The 15,758-nt window shown below is 48.5% G+C and overlaps 1 protein-coding gene across 1 annotated transcript in view; it reads left to right on the top strand.

Annotated features, from left to right (window-relative positions):
* Positions 1-8,015: 8,015 nt before the first annotated feature.
* The window catches only part of GPATCH1 (G-patch domain containing 1), a 55,308-nt gene continuing 47,565 nt past the window's right edge, over positions 8,016-15,758 (top strand). The window contains exons 1-2 of the mRNA XM_023229086.1: positions 8,016-8,398; positions 15,386-15,520. Of these exons, the coding sequence (XP_023084854.1) occupies positions 8,326-8,398; positions 15,386-15,520 (208 nt within the window). The 5' untranslated portion in view covers positions 8,016-8,325. The remainder of the gene's footprint in view (positions 8,399-15,385; positions 15,521-15,758) is intronic.

The raw sequence follows: 15,758 nt of genomic DNA, 5'->3' as shown, positions 1-15,758 counted from the left end.
GAGTCTCGCTCTGTCACCCAGGCTGGAGTGCTGTGGCCGGATCTCAGCTCACTGCAAGCTCCGCCTCCCAGGTTCACACCATTCTCCTGCCTCAGCCTCCCGGGTAGCTGGGACTACAGGCGCCGCCACCTCGCCCGGCTGGTTTTTTGTAGTTTTTTTTAGTAGAGACGGGGTTTCACCGTGTTAGCCAGGATGGTCTCGATCTCCTGACCTCGTGATCCGCCCGTCTCGGCCTCCCAAAGTGCTGGGATTACAGGCTTGAGCCACCGCGCCCAGCTGTTTTTTGTATTTTTTTTAGTAGAGACGGGGTTTCACCATGTTCGCCAGGATGGTCTCTATCTCCTGACCTCGTGATCCGCCCGTCTCAGCCTCCCAAAGTGCTGGGATTACAGGCTTGAGCCACCGCGCCCGGCCTCTTTTACTTATTTTTTTGAGACAGCGTCTCATTCTGTCACCCAGGCTGGAGTGCAGTAGCGCAAACTCTGCTCACTGCAACCTCTGCCTCCCAGGCTCAATTGATTCTCCCATATCAGCCACTGGAGTAGCTGGGACTACAGACACGCCCCACTATGCCTGGCTAATCTTTGTGTTTTTTGTAGAGGTAGTTTTGGCATGTTGCCCAGGCTCGTCTTGAACTCCTGGGCTCAAGTGATCCTCCCAATGTGGCCTCCCAAAGTGCTGGGATTATGGACTTGAGCCACTTCACCCAACTTTCTTTTCTTTTCTTTCCTTTTTTTGAGACAGTCTTTGTCACCCAGACTGGAGTGCAGTGGCATAGTCTTGGCTCACTGCAAATTCTACCTCTCAGGTTCAAGTGGTTCTCAAGCCTCAGCCTCCTGAGTGCCTGGGACTATAGTCATGTGCCACCACACCTGGCTAATTTTTTTCTATTTTTAGTAGAGACGGAGTTTCACCATGTTGGCCAAGCAGGTCTCAAACTCCTGACCCCAGGTGATCTGCCCGCCTTGGCCTCCCAAACAAAGTGCTGGGATTACAGACATGAGCCACCGTGCCCGGCCTCAACCTTCTTTACTTTAAATATCTACATTTACATTCACAATGACAGAAGATGGCCAAATGATGACCTTGGGGTGCTGTAGAGTTTCAAGAAGCAGGGAGATTCCTTTCCTTTAGTACATTAACTTTCTCAAGGCAGGAAAGGGGCTAAAACATACAAAAACCTTCAAAATGAAAACTAAGACACTAGCAAAAATGTTTTGGACAGAATACCAGGCAAGTAGCTAAAAACAAAAATTTTTTTTTTTTTAAATTTTTTTCTGGGACAGAGTCTGGCTCTGTTGCCCAGGCTGGAGTGCTGTGGCACGATCTCTGCTCACTGCAAGCTCCTTCTCCTGGGTTCACGCTATTCTCCCACCTCGGCCTCCCCAGTAGCGGGGACTACAGGCGTCCGCCACCACACCTGGCTAATTTTGCTCTTTTTTTTTTTTTTTTTGAGACCGAGTCTTGCTCTGTCGCCCAGGCTGGAGTGCAGTGGCGTGATCTCAGCTCACTGCAAGCTCCGCCTCCCGGGTTTACGCCATTCTCCTGCCTCAGCCTCCGGAGTAGCTGGGACTACAGGCGCCCGCCACCTCGCCCGGCTAGTTTTTTGTATTTTTAGTAGAGACGGGGTTTCACCATGTTAGCCAGGATGGTCTCGATCTTCTGACCTCGTGATCCGCCCGTCTCGGCCTCCCAAAGTGCTGGGATTACAGGCTTGAGCCACCACGCCCGGCCAATTTTGCTTTTTTGTATTTTTAGTAGAGATGGGGTTTCACAGTGTCAGCCAGGATGGTCTTGATCTTCTGACCTTGTGATCGCGCTGGGATTACAGGCGTAAACCACCGTGCCTGTACTTTTTTTTTTGTTTTTTGAGATAGAGTCTTGCTCTGTTGCCCAGGCTGGAGTGCAGTGGCCGGATCTTAGCTCACTGCAAGCTCCGTCTCCCGGGTTTACGCCATTCTCCTGCCTCAGCCTCCCGAGTAGCTGGGACTACAGGCGCCCGCCACCTTGCCCGGCTGGTTTTTTGTATTTTTTTTTTTTTTTTGAGACAGAGTCTCGCTCTGCCGCCCGGGCTGGAGTGCAGTGGCCGCATCTCAGCTCACTGCAAGCTCCGCCTCCCGGGTTGATGCCATTCTCCTGCCTCAGCCTCCAAGTAGCTGGGACTACAGGCGCCCGCCACCTCGCCCGGCTAGTTTTTTGTATTTTTTAGTAGAGACGGGGTTTCACCGTGTTAGCCAGGATGGTCTCGATCTCCTGACTTCGTGATCCGCCCGTCTCAGCCTCCCAAAGTGCTGGGATTACAGGCTTGAGCCACCGCGCCCAGCGTTTTTTGTATTTTTTTAGTAGAGACGGGGTTTCACCATGTTAGCCAGGATGGTCTCGATCTCCTGACCTCGTGATCCGCCCTTCTCGGCCTCCCAAAGTGCTGGGATTACAGGTTTGAGCCACCGCACCCGGCCATGTTTTCTTTTAACATAAACGACAGCATCGTTACTTTATCTCACTCTTTTTTTTTGAGACGGAGTCTCGCTCTGTCACCCAGGCTGGAGTGCTGTGGCTGGATCTCAGCTCACTGCAAGCTCTGCCTCCCGGGTTCACGCCATTCTCCTGCCTCAGCCTCCCGGGTAGCTGGGACTACAGGCGCCGCCACCTCGCCCGGCTAGTTTTTTGTAGTTTTTAGTAGAGACGGGGTTTCACCGGTTTAGCCAGGATGGTCTCGATCTCCTGACCTCGTGATCCGCCCGTCTCGGCCTCCCAAAGTGCTGGGATTACAGGCTTGAGCCACCGCGCCCGGCCCCCTACTTTATCTCACTCTTGACTGTGCTCTGTCAATCTGAAATCATGAGATTCAGGAAAATGTGATTAAGTATAGTTTTTGTGGCTGGACACAGTGGCTCAAGCCTGTAATCCCAGAACTTTGGGAGGCCAAGACGGGTGGATCACGAGGTCAGGAGATCAAGAGCATCCTCGCTAACACTGTGAAACCCCGTCTCTACTAAAAAAAATACAAAAAAACTAGCCAGGCAAGGTGGCGGGCGCCTGTAGTCCCAACTACTCCGGAGGCTGAGGCAGGAGAATGGTGTAAACCCGGGAGGCGGAGCTTGCAGTGAGCCGAGATCCGGCCACTGCACTCCAGCCTGGGTGGCAGAGCGAGACTCCATCTCAAAAAAAAAAAAAAAGTATAGTTTTTGTTTGTTTGTTTGTTTGTTTTGAGACAGAGTCTCGCTCTGTCACCCAGGTTGGAGTGCAGTGCACCATCTCGGTTCATTGTCACCTGGGCCTCCTGAGTTCAAGCAATCCTCATGCCTCAGCCTCCCAAGTAGCTGGGACTACAGGCGTGCGGCACCACACCTGGCTAATTTTTGTACTTTTAGTAGAGACTGGGTCTCACCCTGTTGGCCAGGCTGGTCTCAAGCTCCTGATCTCAGATGATCCATTTGCCTTGGCCTCCCAAAGTGCTGGGATTACAGGCATGAGCCACTGCACCCACCCTGATTAAGTATAGTTTACTAGGTTTATTTATCTTCATATATTACAAAGCTTGAGGATAGCCACCTGGAAACACCAACTCCAAATGTATAGGGTCAACATTCCAAAGTGGAGGCCAGGAACGATGGCTCACACCTATAATCCCAACACTGTGGGAGGCTCAGGTGGGAGGATCGCTTGAGCCCAGGAGTTTGAGACCAGCCTTAGCAACAGAGTGAGACCCGGCCTCTACAAAAAATGAAGTGATTAGTTGAACATTGTCAACTAGTAGTCCCAGCTACTCAGGAGGCTGAGGTGAGAGGAAGGCTGCAGTGAGCCATGATCCTACCACTGCACTCCAGTGTGGGTGTCAAAATGATATACTATCTCAAAAACAAAAGCAAAAACACATAGAAAAAGCATTCCAAAGTGGAGAGGTTAAGGTTTCACTTATAGAAGCAGACATACAATCCTTACAGTGACTTGACTAGCTATAGGATGCTACATTCCAAGGAAGATTGCTTTATTACTCTGTGAGGGGGGTACCCGTCTGAGGAGGTCTTATCTCTGGCCTGTTTGGTGTTAGTTACTTCTAGGGGAAAACGGGAAGAAGCTGCAGCTGCTCGCCATGTGATTCATAACTACATTCCTCTCAAGTTTCAGGATCATTTAAAATTCCAACAGCAGCTGGGCGAGGTGGCTGGTGCCTGTAGTCCCAGTACCAGGGATGTTGAGGCTGGAGGATTGCTTCAGCCCAGTAGTTTGAGGCTGCAGTGAGCTATGATTGCATCACCGCACACCAGCCTGGGCAATAGAGCCAGACCCTGCCTCTAAAAAATAATAGTATCAACAATAAAGTTCCAATAGCTTTAAGTTTGAATTATTTAATTCCACAACTCATTTAACAACATACATTGCAGATAATTCATGGGGAGTTTAAAATGCTCATAGTAGGCCGGGCGCGGTGGCTCAAGCCTGTAATCCCAGCACTTTGGGAGGCCGAGACGGGCGGATCACGAGGTCAGGAGATCGAGACCATCCTGGCTAACATGGTGAAACCCCGTCTCTACTAAAAATACAAAAAACTAGCCGGGCGAGGTGGCGGGCGCCTGTAGTCCCAGCTACTCCGGAGGCTGAGGCAGGAGAATGGCGTAAACCCGGGAGGCGGAGCTTGCAGTGAGCTGAGATGCGGCCACTGCACTCCAGCTCGGGCGACAGAGCAAGACTCCGTCTCAAAAAAAAAAAAAAAAAAAAAAAAAAAAAATGCTCATAGTATTGTCACAGGTTATAGGTTGTTCTGATTACCTATTGCTGTTAATGAATTATCCAATATCGTTTGTTGTTGTTAGAGACAGGGTTTTGGTATGTTGCCCAGGCTGGCCTCTGATTCCTGGGCTCAAGTGATCCTCCTGTTTCACCCTCCCAAGTACTGTCACTAAACCTGGCTAATTGCTTCATACCTTTTTTTTTTTCTCAGAGACAGGGTCTCTATAGACAGAGATCCTCTCTATAGGAGCAATGGGGATGCCAATCAATTCTGTCTTAGGACCCTCATGTCAATGGGAATGCCAATCTCTCAATGTGGGATTACAGGTAGGATTTCTGACATTGGGGTCCTAAGACTATTCAAGAATTGATTTGGCACTTTGGGAGGCCGAGATGGGCAGATCACGAGGTCAGGTGTTCGAGACCATCCTAGGCAACATTGTGAAACCCTGTTTCTACTAAAACCACAAAAAAATTAGCCGGGTGTGGCGGCATGCGCCTGTAGTCCCAGCTACTCTGGAGGCTGAGGCAGGAGAATTGCTTGAACCCAGGAGGCAGAGGCTGCAGTGAGCCGAGACCGCACCACTGCATTCCAGTATGGGTGACAGAGCGAGACTCTTTCTCCAAAAATAAACAAATAAATAAAATTTTTAAAAAATTGATTTGGGCTTGGCGCAGTGGATCACGTCTGTAATGCCAGCACTTTGGGAGGCCGAGGCGGGTGGATCACTTGATGCCAGGAGTTTAAGACCAGCCTGGTCAACAGGGTGAAACCCCGTCTCTACTGAAAACACAAAAACTAGCTGGGCATGGTGGCGGGTGCCTGTAGTCCCAACTACTAGGGAGGCTGAGGCAGGAGAATCGCTTGAACCCGGGAGGCGGATGCAGTGCGTCGAGATCCTGCCACTGCACTCCCTGCACTCCAGCCTGGGCAACAGAGTGAGACTTCGTTGCTAAAAAAACAAAAAACAAAAAACAAAAAAAACTGATTTGAATCTCCATTGTTCTTATAGACAGGATCTCTGACTTTAGAATCATAAGGCTTTTGTTTAAGGAACCCTTAAGATGTTTTTCAGATCTCTGAATTCCAGCGAAACCAGCACCAAGACCCCTACCGAGGATGGGGATTAGCATGAGAACACAGTTTCTTCCTCTCTGGGTCCCAGGACTTCACCCTGCACTCTTCCACCAATCAATGATCTCCACACTTCAGCCCACTTCAATACTCTTAAAAACACTAGCCCCAAATTCTGTGAGGAGGTGGATTTGAGGTTTCCTCTCATCTCCTCTTTTGGTGGCCCAAGGATTAAACTTCTTTCTCTGCTGCAACATGTTATCTCTAGGCATTCATGTGCACAGGGCAATGAACCTATTATGGTTACAGTGTTTTCCCCCACCTCCAAGAATAAAGTGAAACCCCAGTACTGCTTATGCACTGCTGGTGGGAATGTAAACTTTTTCAGCTACTGTAATTGAAAATTACAATGAAGGACCGGTACCCTGGCTCATGCCTGTAATCCCAGCACTTTGGGAGGCTGAGGTGGATGGATCACCTGAGGTCAGGAGTGTGAGACCAGCCTTGCCAACATTGCAAAACCTGTCTCTACTAAAAAAATACAAAAATTAGCCAGGCGTGGTGGCGTGTGCCTGTAGTCCCAGCTACTCAGGAGGCTGAGGCGGGAGAATCGCTTGAACTCAGAAGGTGGAGGTTGCAGTGAGACGAGATCGCACCACTGCACTCCAGCTTGGGCAACAGAGTGAGACTGTCTAAAAGAAAATAAAAAAAAAAAGAAAAAAGAAAAAAGAAAATTACAATGAAATTACAACTGGAAAGCAGTTTGGAGATTTCCTGAAGCACTTAGAACAGAACTACCATTAGACCCAGCAATCCGATTACTGGGTATATACCCAAAGGAATATAAGTTGTTCTACCATAAAGACACATGCATGCATATGTTCACTGAGGCACTAGTCACAATAGCAGAGACATGGAACCAACCTATATGCCTACAAACGGTGGACTGGATAAAGAAAATATGGTCAACACACACCATGGAACACTACACAGCCATTAAAAAAGAACAAGACCATGTCCTTGGCAGCAACATAAATGCAGCTGGAGGCCATTACCCTAAGCAAACTAATGCAGGAACAGAAAACCAAACACTGTATGTTCTCACTTATAAGTGGAAGCGAAACACTGAGCACACATGGACATAAAGAAGGGAATAACAGGGGCCAGCCATGATGGCTGACGCCTGTAATCCTAGCACTTTGGGAGGCCAAGGCGGGTGGATCACCTGAGGTCAGGAGTTCAAGACCAGCCTGGCCAACATGGTGAAATCCCCATCTTTACTGAAAATACAAAAGAAAAAAAAAATGGCTGGGCACGGTGGCTCACATCTGTAATCTCAGCATTTTGGGAGGCCGAGGCGGACGGATTGCTTGAGGTTGGGAGTTCGGGACCAGCCTGACCAACATGGACAAACCCCGTTTCCACTAAAAAAAAAAAATACAAAATTAGCTGGGCATACTGGCGCAAGCCTGTAATCCCAGCTACTCTGGAGGCTGAGGCAGGAGAATCGCTTGAACCCTGGAGGTAGAGGTTGCAGTGAGCCGAAATCGTGCCATTGCACTCCAGCCTGGGCAACAAGAGCGAAACTCAGTCTCAAAAACAAAAAACAAACAAACAAAAAAACCACAACAACAAAACAAACAAAAACAATAGCAGGGTGTGGTGGGGTGGACGCCTATAATCCCAGCTACTGGGGAGGCTGAGGCAGGAGAATTACTTGAACCGGGGAGGGGGAGGTTGCAGTGAGCTGATATCGCGGCCACTGCACTCCAGCCTGGGCGACAGAGCGAGGCTCTGTCTTAAAAAAAAAAAAAAAAAAAAAAAAAGAAGGGAATAACACCACTTGAGGCTGGACCTACTTGAGGGTGGACCTACTTGAGAGTGGAAGGTGCGAGGAGGGTGAGGATCGGAAAAACTACCTTTTGAGTACTATGCTTATTACCTGGGGAGGAAACAATCTGTATCCAAATCCCTTGCAACATGTAATTTACCTATATAACAAACCTGCACATGTACCCCTGAACCCAAAATAAAAGTTAAAAAAAAATAATAAAAATAAAGTGAAGCCCCACCGGGGCGAGCAAGAAATCTGGGAGCTCAGGCATTTTCCTGGAGGTGGCTAGGTGGGCGGTGGGAGTGGACGGAGCTGGGCAGTGACTGCTGCCAGGGCAGGGACTGGGACGAGAGACGGGGGTGGGGGGCTGGGCAGGCATTGGTGTCGCCTCGCAGCAACAATTGGGTGGCTTCCAGCTTATACCAGGAGTCTCCTCCTCACCCGCATATCGCGGAGCTAGGATGTGATGTCGTGGCTGCCAAATCCTCCGAGGCAACTCCTGCCTGCGTCGGCCTCCCACAGGACAGGCCTGAGAATCCCGGGCGCAGGCTCCGTCCGCGAGCACACCTTCCCCCACCCGCGGACCCAGCCTTCCAGAATCACCGGGGTTCGCGGAGAAGAAGGAAAGGTGTTTGTCCTGCCAAGGCCGCCGTAGCGAGGGGGCGGGGCCCGGAAGAGCAGGATGGCGGCGCGGGACAGTGATAGCGACGAGGATCTGGTCAGCTATGGGACCGGGCTGGAGCCTCTGGAAGAAGGTGCGGGCCGCATGGGCCGGCGGAGCTTATGGAAAACAGGCCAAGGGCCCAGGATTCGGGCCACAAAAGCACAAATCGGTGCTGGACCGTTGTTAGATCGTTCCCAGCGCTGGGAACACGGCGGCGAGGGAGGTGTTCGCCGCGCTCTCGGGGTGCTCACCTTCTGCAGCGACAGAGAGAGACTTACAGGGATGGGAGACACAAGCGTGGCCGAACAAGGGGGCGGCGGGATAGAAACAAGAAAATGACGGAATAGCTGGTGTGAGAGCGGGGAGTGCTTAGGCAGTGTCTTCCCCAAGAGAGTACGTTTGAGCTCAGACTTGAAACCGTGGAAGAAAACAACCTTGGGCAAATCTGGAGGGAAAGCATTTCAGGCAGAAGGAACATAAAGTGCAAAGGCCCTGAGTGGGAGCCAGTTTAGAAAATTGAGGGGCAGGCAGGACGGGTGTGGTTGCAGCAGACGACAGCGGGGGAGACAGGTAGAAGAGGATGTCAGAGGGGCTGGCAGGGGCTGGATCTTACTTGGTAAAGAGTTTGGATCTTGTACTAAGTGCAGGATTAGGGTTAGGGTTAGGGTCATGGGAAATTACACAGAGAGGGATATATCTATATCTATATTATATATTTGATTTTTAGACACAGGGTTTTGCTCTGTTTCCCAGGCTGGTCTTGAACTCCTGACCTCAAGTGATCCTCTCACCTCTTGCCTCCCAAAGTGCTGAGATTACAGGCGTGAGCCACTGTACTCGGCCAATTTTTAATATTATTCTATCTTTGATGTTGAGAATACACTGTTTGGGGATGGGTAAGAGTGAAGCAGGGAGATTAGCAAAAACAGGTCAGGAGATGATGGTGGCATGGACGGGACAGTTAGCAGTGGTGGTGGTGTGTAGTGGTCTGGGTGGAGATATATTTTGAAAGCAAAGCTGACCATATTTGCTGGTGGAATGTGGGGGTGAGGGGCAAGATGAATCAAGGTTCTCTCCTGTGTTTCTGGTCTGTTCCATTTAATGACTTGACTTGTTCAGCAAAGTATGTATTGAGTGTCCAGTAAGGGCTGTTGGCTGTGCTAGCCCTGTGGGGAAGGCAGAGGAAGAATGGTGGAATCATTGGGCCACAATTTATTTGCAGACCTCCTGTTGGTGGGGGTCCCCTCCCTTTTCTCACCCTGACCACATCCTGCAAGGTTGATTGTGCTTCTGGGATATCTCCACTTATGCCCCTTTTATTTCCTACAAACAGTTCTGGTGGAAACTTCTGCTGGATACTGGCCCTACTTCAACCCTCGGCTTACAAAAGGTTGAGAAAGGGGCTAGGCACAGTAGTTCACACCTGTAATCCTAGCACTTTGGGAGGCTGAGGTGAGAGGATTGCTTTAAGTCAGGAGTTTGAGACCAGCCTGGGCACTATAGTGAGACTCTGTAACAAACAAACAAACGGCTGAGAAAGGCTAGTCTGAATGCTTTTTATGTGTTTAAAGTCAGCTGTTGCATTTCCTTAAGACATCTCTGTATCCCAAGTTCTTTTTTTATAGAGACAGGGTCTTGCTGTTTTGACCACGCTGGTTTCAAACTCTTGACCTCAAGTGATGCTCTCACTTTGCCTTCCCAAAGTGCTGGATTACATGCGTTAGCCACAGTGCCCAACATTTTTTATTTTAAAAATGGAGACGAGGCCGGGCACATGGTGGCTCACGCCTGTAATCCCAGCACTTTGGGAGGCTGAGGCAGGCAGATCATGAGATCAGGAGATCGAGACCATCCTGGCTAACACGGTGAAACCCCGTCTCTATTAAAATTACAAAAATAAAATTAGCTGGGCCTGGTGGTGGGCGCCTGTAGTCCCAGCTACTTAGGAGGCAGAGGCAGGGGAATGACATGAGACTGGAAGGAGGAGGCTGCAGTGAGCCAAGGTGGCGCCACTGCACTCCAGCCTGTGCGACAGAGTGAGACTGTCTCATAAAAAAAAAAAAAAAATTATTGAGACGGGATCCTTCTGTGTTGCTTAGGCTGGTCTTGAACTCCTGGCCTCAAGTGGTCTTCCCAGCTCAGCTTCTTAAAGAGTTGGAATTACAGGCATGATTCTCCATGCCTGGCCCCAACCATGTTTGTTTGTTTGTTTGTGACAAGAGTCTTGCTCTGTTGCCCAGGCTGGAGTGCAGTGGCACAATCTCGGCTCACTGCAACCTCTGCCTTCCAGGTTCAAATGATTCTCCTGCCTCAGCCTCCCAAGTAGCTGGGATTATAGGCGCATGCCACTACGCCCGGCTAATTTTTGTATTTTTAGTAGAGATGGGGTTTCACCATGTTGGCCAGGCTGGCCTTGAACTCCTGAACTCAAGCAGTCCATCCGCCTTCACCTCCCAAAGTGCTGGAATTACAGGTGTCAGCCATTGTGCCTGGCCCCCAACCTTGCTTCTGAAGTAGAAGGAAAGAACATTGAATTTGTAGACTTGGTTTTTTTGGACTAAGAACATCCTTTAACTTCTCAGTAATACAAGTTTTGAGGATTGATTCATTGTCTTCTAAGCACTTTTTTTTGAGATGGAGTTTCGCTCTTGTTACCTAGGCTGGCATGTCATGGCATGATCTTGGCTCACTACAACCTCTGCCTCCCAGGTTCAAGGGATTCTCCAGCCTCAGCCTCCCGAGAAGTTGGGATTATAGGTGCCTGCCACCACATCTGGCTAATTTTTGTATTTTTAGTGGACAGAGGGTTTCACCATGTTGGCCAGGCTGGACTCGAACTCTTGACCTCAGGTGATCTGCCTGCCTCAGCCTCCCAAAGTGCTGGGATTACAGGCATGAGCCACGGTGCCCAGCCAGTTTTCTAAACACTTTGAAGTTTAAATGCGCTCTGTATTTTACAATATAACACACTAGACTAATAATTATTTTTACTCCCTGCTTTGAAGTTTTAGTGACAGGTTAGACAGGCATTGGTAGAGGAGAACTCTATTTTAAAGTTGCTGGCCCTGACAGAAAGGTTTATTAGTTAAGAGTTAGCCAGGGAGCCTAGTGACCGTGGCTGAACTTTATAGACAAATAGGCCTTCTAATCTGGAAGGAAGGGCGCCAGATACTTACCTATTCTTTCCTTAGACATTTCCACTTGGTTCTAGAATTCTTATCTAGAGCCCATTCTATACCCAGATTAACTTTAGGGACAATTTTCTCCTCCTTGATGCTGTGATTCTCATACTTAAAACTAACCGTGGCTTCCTTTGCCCCCAGGACATACCATAAACCCTGCAGCACCACGTTCAAGGCCCCCTGCACTGTCCACCTTTCTGGTTCCATCTTCCACTCATTCCCTGGCCTCCCGTTAGACTGGACCACTTTCTCAATACATCTGACCTTGCCCTTTTTTTTTTATTGAGATGGAGTCTTGCTCTGTTGCCCAGGCTGGAGTGTAATGGTGCGATCTCGGCTCACTGCAACCTCCACCTCCCAGGTTCAAGTGATTCTCCTGCTTCAGCCTCCTGAGTAGATGAGCTTACAGGTGCGTGCCACCACGCCTGGCTAATTTTTGTATTTTTAGTAGAGGCAGGGTTTCACCATGTTGGCCAGGCTGATCTTGAACTCTTGACCTTAGGTGATCCGCCCGCCTTGGCCTCCCAAAGTGCTGGAATTACAGGCGTGAGCCACTGTGCACGGCGACCTTGCCCTTTTATCCCTCCTTCTGTTTACTGATGGGAGTCAGTGCCTTTGTCAAAATTCTGCTCACTGCTAACGGTGGCTGATGTTGCAGACTTTCTCGTTGTCAGAAGTGCTCCAGTACATGCAGCTCTTCTCTTGTGGGCTCTGAGTGTCCTGAGAACAGGAGCAGAGCTTTGTTCAGTTTTCTACACCCTGGGTCTAGAAGGGCTGCTTGCATGGCAAGGCCCTCATCAACTTTTTGTTTTTGTTTTTGAGCCCGCCTTGGCCTCCTGGGCTCAAGCGATCCTCCCAGCTCAGCACTCCTTAGCCCCCAGTAACCAGGACTACAGGCGCATACCACCATGCTCAGCTAATTTTAAAAATTGTGTCACTGTGTTGCCCAGGCTGGTGTCAAACCACTGCTTCTAATGACTCGAACCACGCCTACCTGGGCATCTCCAAGTGCTGGGATTATAGGTGTGAGCCACTGCACCCGACTCCCCCGCCCTTAAAAAAAAAAATCTAACCATTAGCCAGCCAGGGGCTCGTTGAACTTTTGGTCAGGGAGTGAGAAGGAGGAACAGTATAGGAGGCATCTCTGGCTTGGAGACAGAGTTGAGAGCTGGTTTCACCTTTGTGCTTATGAGCTGTGAGTCTCAGGGAAATTACTCAATGAGTATCCTTATCAGGGTATGATAAGTGAGATAATATGTACTAAAGGAAGGAATGGGTTGTCATTAGTAGCAGTAATTAGGACATGGCCTGGCTAAAATGCCACCCACCTCCTTTCTGGAGTTTTTCCGTCACTGGTTAGAGGTGGTGCCTTCTCCTTAGGAGACCTGTGGGAGCCCGTTGGCCACATTGCTTGGCCCTCATCCTCTGCCGCCACAGGCTGCACTCAGTTGTCTGCAGATCTTATCTCCCCTTCCAGATCAGAAGCGCTTCGACAATAGCACCAAGCACTGGCAACACCTGCTCCCTCTTACTGTAGCCGAGTGGGACAGTTGGCAATGCCTGGAGACCTTTTTGGCTGTCATGCCTGTGGGGCATAAGCTGCTGCTATAGGCCCAGAATGCTGCTGAGCATCCTGCAGTGCACAGAATATTCCCCTGAAACAAAGAATTCTCCAGCACAAAATATGCTGAGATTGAGAAGCTCTGCCATAGCCAAGAATAATGCCAAGTGCACATAGAGTAACGTAGTGTGTGTACTGCATTTCCATGAAATGGTGAACATCTTGGGCTGTGGGACCCAAGTTATAATTTAGTCCTTTAGAGGGAAAAGACATTGTAGCTGATATTAACTGATTTTAACTGATGTTAACTGATTTTCCCCATGGTCAGGGACTGTGCTCAGCTGTTTACATATGATATTTAATCCTCGTTACCACCCTACAAAGATGGGCTTCTTTATTACCCTGATTTTACAGTTGTGGAGGCTGAGGCTTAGAGCGATGAAGTAACTTGGTCAAGATGACAAATCTTTTTTTTTGTTTGTTTGAGGCAGAATCTGACTCTGTCGCCCAGGCTGGAGTGCAGTGACATGATCTTGGCTCACTGCAACCTTCTCCGAGGTTCAAGCGATTCTCCTGCCTCAGCCTCCCAAGTAGCTGGGATTACAGGTGCCTGCCACCATGCCTGGCTAATATTTTTTTTTTGAGACGCCCAAGCTGGAGTGCAGTGGCCAGATCTCAGCTCACTGCAAGCTCCACCTCCTGGGTTCACGCCATTCTCCTGCCTCAGCCTCCCGGGTAGCTGGGACTACAGGCGCCCGCCACCTCGCCCGGCTAGTTTTTTGTATTTTTTAGTAGAGACGGGGTTTCACCGTGTAGATCAGGATGGTCTCGATCTCCTGACCTTGTGATCCGTCCGCCTCGGCCTCCCAAAGTGCCGGGATTACAGGATTGAGCCACCGCGCCCGGCCTAATATTTTATATCTTAGTAGAGACAGGGTTTCACCCTGTTGGCCAGGCTGTTCTCAAACTTCTGACCTCAGGTGATCCACCCGCCTCAGCCTCTCAAAGGTCTTTAAACCTGGGCTCTTGGCTGGGCGTGGTTGCTCACACCTGTAATCCCAGTTACTTGGGAGGCTGAGGCAGGAGAATCACTTGAGCCCAGGAGGCAGAGGTTGCAGTGAGCCAAGGTCATGCCACTGCACTCCAGCCTGGGCGACAGAGACTGCATCTCAAATAAAATAAAATAAAGTATTTCTTGTGTCTCCCTCTTCTTGCTAAGTACTTTACAGGCATTTAATTTGCATAACAACTCTATGAAATAGCTGTTACCATTAATGCCATTTATATTTTACAGATAAGTAAATTGAGGCATAGAGAGTCAAGGCTGACCAAAGTCCAGTGCCAGTAAAGGGAGCTGGCTTGAAACTCCAGAGCACTGTGACTCTCACCCCTTAACTCATACCCTTAACTACTGTATAACCTACTTCCTCTTGTGAACCTTTGAAAATAACTTGATTTTTTTGTTTTTGTTTTTTAAATTAAATAAATTCAGGATTTTGAATTGCAGTTGATAAAATGAGGCAGTAATTTGTGCCATAGTACCTGGGACTTTAAACCTAAGGAATTGTTTGGCTAGGCCTAAAATAGGTTAAATTCCCTTGCTTGTGTGATGTCACAACCCAGCCCTTTCAACAAAGTAGGAAAAGGAATAGGTTTAAAGAACACTGGAATCAGGAGATGCACAGAAATTAAGGAAACTCTTAGGAGTTGGGGAAAATGGGCAATACCAAAAAAAAAAAATAATTCCAGATCCAGGGATGGTGTGAAGTTCTAGAAGAGGTATGGAAGTGTTTCTCTCCTTGCCACGTGCCACCCCAGCTAATGCACCCTTCATTTGAAGCCACGAGATTTCAATTTCATCTGTCTGAACTCTCCTGACAATATAATTGTTTTTGTTTTTTGGGAGACAGTCTTGCTCTGTCTCCCAGACTGGAGTGCAGTGGCGTGATTTCGGCTCACTGCAACCTCCACCTCCCGGGTTCAAGCGATTCCCTGCCTCAGCCTCCTGAGTAGCTGGGATTACTGGTGTCCGCCACTACACCTGATTAATTTTTGTATCTGTTAGTAGAGCCGGGATTTTGCCATGTTGACCAGGTTTTGTAATGGAATTTAGTGGGAAAAGCAGGCAATCATTCTAACATAAGCTTATAAAATATATTGTTTTCTAGGCTGTATAAAGTAGTAAAGTCTAGGAATAACAATTTAAATGGTTATATTTGAAGTTATAAGAAGTAAACAATTTATTATGTTTAAAAAGTGACATTTTCCCTAAATTAGAACTGACCATTTCCTTCTCTCTTTTTCATTTAAAAAACTTTTTTTTTTTTTTTTTTAGGTGAAAGACCAAAGAAACCAATCCCCCTTCAGGATCAGACTGTCAGAGATGAAAAAGGAAGGTATAAACGATTCCACGGGGCCTTTAGCGGAGGTTTCTCTGCTGGATACTTCAATACTGTTGGCTCAAAAGAAGGTATGATTTTCCTAATTACAGCTATTATACCATTAAAGCAAATGATTGAAATATTGATTCTCCCTCACTCTTCCTTTTTTTATTTTAATTTTAATTTTTAATTTTAATTTTTATTTTAAATTTTTATTTGTTTATTTTTTTGAGACGGAGTCTCGCTCTGTCACCCAGGCTGGGGTGTAGTGGCTGGATCTCAGCTCACTGCAAGCTCTGCCTCCTGGGTTTACGCCATTCTCCTGCC

Source organism: Piliocolobus tephrosceles, chromosome 21 (assembly GCF_002776525.5).
Source record: "Piliocolobus tephrosceles isolate RC106 chromosome 21, ASM277652v3, whole genome shotgun sequence".
Taxonomy (NCBI): Eukaryota; Metazoa; Chordata; class Mammalia; order Primates; family Cercopithecidae; genus Piliocolobus; species Piliocolobus tephrosceles.
This window is presented reverse-complemented; position numbering and strand designations above follow the sequence as displayed.